At 55.1% G+C, this 6812-nt stretch overlaps 1 protein-coding gene across 1 annotated transcript in view; it reads right to left on the bottom strand.

The window, feature by feature from the left end:
* Window positions 1–6812, bottom strand: part of plce1 (phospholipase C, epsilon 1) — a 21375-nt gene that overhangs the window by 3754 nt on the left and 10809 nt on the right. Inside the window, 8 exon segments of the mRNA XM_084459896.1 lie at window positions 12–95; window positions 97–150; window positions 586–855; window positions 1242–1611; window positions 1948–1989; window positions 3646–3857; window positions 3967–4225; window positions 4848–4993. Coding sequence (XP_084316022.1) covers window positions 12–95; window positions 97–150; window positions 586–855; window positions 1242–1611; window positions 1948–1989; window positions 3646–3857; window positions 3967–4225; window positions 4848–4993 — 1437 coding nt within the window.

Raw genomic sequence — 6812 nt, 5'->3', positions numbered from 1 at the left:
TTCTTCTTGGCGTTGCTGGCGTTCATTCCCATGGGGCTGTTCTTCTGGGCGCCGGGCTTCTCCGAGCCGGTGGCACCCATGTTCCAGCGGCGGCCGGCCGAACAGCTCGATGGCCTGGGCCAGACTCGGCCCGTCATACCTCCCTTCCTCCTGGGGGGGGGGGGGGGGGAGGTACAGGCCTCAGACATGGATCCAGGATATAGACGCACGCGCATACAGCTACACAAATAGGCACTATAAATGAAATATTCTTCCTCATTTAATCTAAACTGCAGACCGGTACTGCAATCTATCCCTAATCCTAATCTGGACAATCTACCCCTAATCCTTATCTGGACAATCTATCCCTAATCCTAATCTGGACAATCTATCCCTAATCCTAATCTGGACAATCTATCCCTAATCCTAATCTGGAAAGTCTATTCCCTAATCCTAATCTGGAAAGTATATTCCCTAATCCTAATCTGGAAAGTCTATTCCCTAATCCTAATCTGGACAAACTATCCCTAATCCTAATCTGGAAAGTCTATTCCCTAATCCTAATCTGGAAAGTCTATTCCCTAATCCTAATCTGGACAGTCCTACCTGGTACAGGCTGACATACTGCCTCCTCAGCCAGGTCAGTCTCTGGTCCGGGTACCTCCGCAGCTTCCGCATGGCGCTGACCAGCTCGGCCAGTCCCTCGCGCAGCACGCGGGCGGTGTGGTTGGGCGCCACGAAGTGCATGAGACGGTTGTCGGTGGTGGACAGGCCGTACAGGAGGCTCAGGCCGTTCTCCTCGCAGGTCATGCGGGTCAGCTTGTTCTGTAGACACACGGAGTGGACGTCCACGCCGGGGTGGCCCAGGAACACCGCCTGGGGACCAGAATAACTTTATTAGTATGGCACAATGTCACAAAGCGTGTACATACAGTGGCACTTGTCTGATGGCTATTGTGTCAATGGTAGAAGGTGTGCGTAGAATCTTATCTTTAGGAAATAGGGATGCAATTAATTGATTAATCGATAAGCGATTCAATGGTCGTAAAGGATTTGCTTGAGCGTGTGAAATTTACTCGATCTACTATCAAACACGTTGTTTGATAGTAGGCCACGTTGTTTGATTGTAGATCGAGTAAATTTCACGCGCTCGAGCGAATCCTTAACGACCGATGAATCGCTTAATCGATTAATCGTTTCAGTCGATCAACAAAAATGTCGGGAGAAAAAACGTGAGTGGTGCTGCTTTACCCAGTACCCACCTTGACCACGCCCAGGTCCAGCAGCCCCTCGGACAGCCCGCTGACCACCGGGTGCCCCAGGGCCGGCGGCTCGGGCGGGGAGGGCCCCCCGCTCTGCGGCTTGGCCCAGGTCAGGGTGACGTTGTCGGGCTGCAGGCGCAGCAGACAGCGGGCGCTCAGGTGGCTCTCCTGGTCGTAGTGGATGACGGTGGCGCCCTGCAGGAGGAACTGGTGCACGTCGGGCTGCAGCGAGTGCACGTACCACGGGATGAGCTCCGTGCCGTGGCTGAACGCCCGGTGGGTCTCCTCCGTCCCCTGGAACTCCACCTCCGGCTTGACCTGGGGGTCGGCCAGGTCGCCCTCCGAGTCGGACAGGTCCCCCACCATGAACCTGGGAGAGGGGGAGGGGCGACAGGAGGTCAAGAGTCTGAAACTCATCTTCCATGTCTTCGTCGCCACCCTCGGACGCCGTTTTAAGGTGACCCCACGGACGAGCTAGCCAGTGGGACGCCGGCGTCGGATTCACACGACATGACGCACGACTCAACCGGTGCCCTAGACACACGACATAACACTGTATGGTTGCATCAAACAGGAACAGCAAAGCACCCATGCAGATGTAGTTGCCAAGTCTGCACCTACTACTACTACTAAGTAAAAAGCCACGAGACTTCAAGACAAGTCGATTAGTGTCCACGTCCACACAGCAGTCCTCTTGGCAACTTACAAGACACGGGTGGAGTCTGACGCGCCCCTGAAAGACTGGGAGCTACGGGGAGGAAGGATGGAGGAGGGAGGGAGGGAGGAGGGAGGGAGGAGGGAAGAAGAGTGGATGAACAGAGGTCAGGAAATCGTAGAGGAGAGACACGACAGGAGGACGAGAGACAGAGGAGACGTGTTGTGTTCGCTCCCCTCTCTCCCCGGGAGCCGTCGGCCTGGATTGATTTCGTTTCTCAGGAAGACGCCGAGTCCAAAATGGCGTCATTTTGGCCCTACTTAAAACCCAAAATGGAGTCGATAACTCAGAGCCCATGTCATCGGCGCACCTCGTTCTGAGGATTACCAGAGCATCCTTCCTGTGTGCACAGGAAGCAGGAGAACCCGTTATCCCGTTCCATTATCGTCGAGCCATAGCGAGGTGTTTATTTGGTGTTTTCTTCATCACAATAACTCATCGTATTTCGGTAACGTTAACCATTATATCCCGTGTGTGCTGCTTTCTGGAGCCAGGAGGAGATTAGAGCGAGAGACAGAGTAGATGTGAAACTCCGTGCTTCTCTCAACAGAGAAGTCGCTCTGTAAACATCTCAGGACAACCTGGACTATGAAATACCTCAAGGAACATAAAAAAAAAGCTCTGGAAAAATGTGTTCTGGTTTTTCCAGCCTGATACAGTTAATCATTTCAATACATCAACAATATAACGGCAATAACTAAAAAATCATTTTTCATCTTGCTATTCCTCTGAACATATTTCATAATAAACGTGTTGGCTAAGGCGTCGTCCACTACAAGCAGGACAGAGCGTCATCAGCAGGACTCAGAGACGCTGGTAGGGTCACTGCCTACTGTCATTCCTGTACTGACCGCGTATAAAGGTTCCTGTACAGACCGTGTATAAAGGTTCCTGTACAGACCGTGTATAAAGGTTCCTGTACAGACCGTGTATAAAGGTTCCTGTACAGACCGCGTATAAAGGTTCCTGTACAGACCGTGTATAAAGGTTCCTGTACAGACCGTGTATAAAGGTTCCTGTATAGACCGTGTATAAAGGTTCCTGTATAGGCCGCGTATAAAGGTTCCTGTACAGACCGTGTATAAAGGTTCCTGTATAGACCGCGTATAAAGGTTCCTGTACAGACCGTGTATAAAGGTTCCTGTATAGACAGCGTATAAAGGTTCCTGTACAGACCGTGTATAAAGGTTCCTGTACAGACCGTGTATAAAGGTTCCTGTACAGACCGTGTATAAAGGTTCCTGTACAGACCGTGTATAAAGGTTCCTGTATAGACCGCGTATAAAGGTTCCTGTACAGACCGCGTATAAAGGTTCCTGTACAGACCGCGTATAAACGGCAGCACTTTGGTGGGGGTCACTTGAAGGAAACCTTAGTGCTTTCTGAGTATAAATAAAGGTTTGAAAGGTGTTATGAAGTGAAAAGCTTCTCGGTACTTTCTGTGAGTGCCCCATCCTGCTGAGCGAGACCAAGTCCCTCGCTGGGCTCAAGGGTTAGGTAACTGAAATCGTCTTGAATTTGAAGTCAGCTCTTTGTACAGTTATAAGAAGGGTATCTGAGCACACAGCCTGATGCTAAACTCTTAACAACCAGCCTCCGTACTCTCAAAACACCTCAACATCTCACTCATATGAACCTCACGCGGTCAGACTGATCTGGGATCTGATCTGGGTTTTACCGGCTACTTACTGGTTCCTGTTCCTGTCCCTGAAGGAGTTGTTGCGGGAGGCGGGGCCGTCTCTCGGGGGCGTGTCCTCCCCTTCCTCCGCCTCCAGGCTGCGGTTGCAGCTGCGGATGATTTGCAGGATGTTGCTGACGGTCGTTTCCTTCTCCGGGCTGTGCAGCCCGTCGGGCGCCGCCCTCTGCAGGAAGTGCTGCTGGCCGCTGTAGTCCGCCACGAACTACAAACACGCAAACAAACCAGGGAGGGGGTTGTTGATGCGGTATACCAAACAAAACTGGGCGTTACTGAATGTGGTGTGTGTGTGTGTGTGTGTGTGTGTCCTCTACCTCCAGCGAGTCGTCGTGGGGATGGCGCGCCGGGCGCAGGCTGATGATGCTGGCGGCGCCGTCCAACGCATCGCTGAGCTCCTTCAGGAAGACGCCGCAGAACGGAACCACCTTGCACCCCGGAATGTTCCGCGCCCGCGTCACCACCTTCTTGTACTCGGACGAGGTCTCGTGCTGCGCCATGGCGTCCTTCAGGCCGCGCATGGTCTCGATGTCCCCCTGGTCCATGAACTGCCACATCTTCAGCACCTTACGAGACCTGGGGGAGGAGGGGAGAGGGGGAGGGGGGGAGGGGGCGTGTCAGAGGGAGAGAGGGGCGGGGCACCGAGGGGGAGGGGAGGAGGGGAGGGGGCGTGTCAGAGGGAGAGAGGGGCGGGGCACCGAGGGGGAGGGGAGAAGGGGAGGGGGCGCGTCAGAGGGAGAGAGGGGCGGGGCACCGAGGGGGAGAGGCGCGGTGCGTTCGCTCCCCTCTCTCCTCCAGAGCCTGGATCGATTACATCAGCGGGAAGACACTGAGCCAACAATGAGCTTGTGTGTACGGTGTGTGTGTGTGTGTGTGCATGTGTGTGTTCAAACATCCATTGTTGTTCAGTCAGAGGCACAGTGTGTGTGTGTGTGTGGTGTGTGTTGGAGTGTGTGTGTGTGTGTGTGTGTGTGTGTGTGTGTGTGTGTGTGTGTGTGTGTGTGTGCATGTGTTCAAATATCCATTGTTGTTCAGTCAGAAGCATGTGTGTGTGTTGTGTGTGTTGGTGTGTGTGCGTGCGTATGTGCGCCTGCGTGTGTGTGTGTGTGTGTGTTGGCGCGTGTGCGTGTGTGTGTGTGTGTTGGCGCGTGTGTGTGTGTGCGTGTGTGTGTGTGTGTTGGCGCGTGGTCGTCCCTACCTGAGTCCAGCCAGGAACTCCATGACAGCGTTGTAGTTGCCCATGTTCCAGCAGCACTTGGCCACGTGGACGAGGTACGAGAACACCTCCCTCTTCTCCTCCATGGACCCCGCCGTCAGGATCAGCCACGTCACCCAGGAGCTCACCTGCCAACGCCATCCACACCATCAACAACGTTATCAGTACGAGGGCAACGCCATCCACACCGTCAACAACGCTATCAGAACGAGGGCCAACGCCATCCACACCATCAACAACGCTATCAGTACGAGCGCCACGCCATCCACACCATCAACAACGTTATCAGTACGAGGGCAACGCCATTTCATCACCATCTGACCGTTAGCTGAACCGGGACAGGATGACGAATCGGCGTTATCAACATTGGACGGGGAAGAGCATTGCCACGGTTACTATATTATCTTACCTGAAGGTAGGGGGGGGGGGGGCACATTGTCTCATGACCATTATTACATCACATTCCCAAATGTCAGGTTTCGGCGAGTCATATCCCTCGCTCGCCAAGACACTCCGCCACCGTCACGCACACAGCTACAAGAATGTCCTACAAACGGGTCGAAACGCCACCCTTCTCCGGGGTCATAGGTCGCGCGGCCTGGGCGAAGGGCCCAAAGACGGGGACGCGAGTTTCTCTCTCGCTGCGAGAGTTCCTGTTCTACACGGTCCACCTCACAGGAGCGGAACGAACGCCACCCTCGAACCTGGTACCTCTTCCACGACCAGTACGGCGTTCCTAGAGCATCCGTGTTTGGTCGGTCACGCTGGCACGGAAAACCTCCGGAGCAGAGGAGACTCGTGGCTGAGGAGACTTAAGCCGCCTGCGTGCTCCGGACGCTATAGATATGACAAATATTTGCCTGCTGTCGTGTCGCAGTCAAAACAGCCCTCGTGAAACAATGAAAGGAACATAAACAGTTCCTCGGCCGGGTCGCGGGGAGTGTATCTGTGGAATGGCGTGTCTGCAGTGTGTGTGCTCGTCGACGATAGTCAGACCCGTTCCTCTAGGAGAGAGAGAGAGAGAGAGAGAGAGAGAGAGAGGAGAGAGAGAGAGAGAGAGAGAGAGAGAGGGGGAGAGAGAGAGAGGGGGAGAGAGAGAGAGAGAGAGAGAGAGAGAGAGCTCCTCATGTTGCTGTCATCTCTGTGGCATTCCTGCGCTCAGATCAGGGTCTTTGGTTACTGGCGGATGCGGAGCGGCAGGCCACAGGGCCTCGTCCCCCGACAGGCGCACGCCGCGTCCCCCCCCCCCGCCCCCCCCCCCCCAAGATCCACTTACAGGGTTATGTAAGGCCCGGGGGGCTAACTTCCTCCTCTAACGCCCCCCCAATCCACCCCCCCAAATCCCCCCAACAGGCTCAACTTCGCAGGCACTAAATAAAGCTACGCGACAATCACAGAACCGGGCGCGCGCCCCCAGCAGGGGGGGGGGGGGGAGGCAGAGAAACAGAGAGGGAGAGAGCGGCGGCGAGCGACGCAGAGAACAAACACAGCATTCCTCCCTCGTCTCGCCCCCCCCCCCACCTCCCCCTCCCCCACGGGCGTCTAGAGCGAGCGCCGTCTATGACATCATCGTCCAGGATCCCTCCTCGCACAGCTCTTAACGGGGGGAGGCTCCGCGCCGCGCTCTTTAGCCGTCCCGGCCGTACACTCTAGCGGCCTGCGGCTTGGCGTCGTGTGAAGGGGGGGTCCGGGGGGGGTCAGCAGAGCCCGGCTAGGCTGCCGGATCGCATACTTGGCACCACATCTGATATTCCAGATCGCCGGTGAGCCGACCGCTCCCGAGGTGACTCCCGTCTTAATGGAGAGAGATCAGCGCACGCAACGCACCCCGCCACCTGCCAACGGGACTACAATAGAACCCTGAACCAGTCTGGGGAACTACAATAGACCCTTCCATTTATATATGGGACTACAATAGAACCCTGTACTAGTCTATGGAACTACAAT

Source organism: Borostomias antarcticus (assembly GCF_949987555.1).
Source record: "Borostomias antarcticus genome assembly, chromosome: 29".
NCBI lineage: Eukaryota > Metazoa > Chordata > Actinopteri > Stomiiformes > Stomiidae > Borostomias > Borostomias antarcticus.
This window is presented reverse-complemented; position numbering and strand designations above follow the sequence as displayed.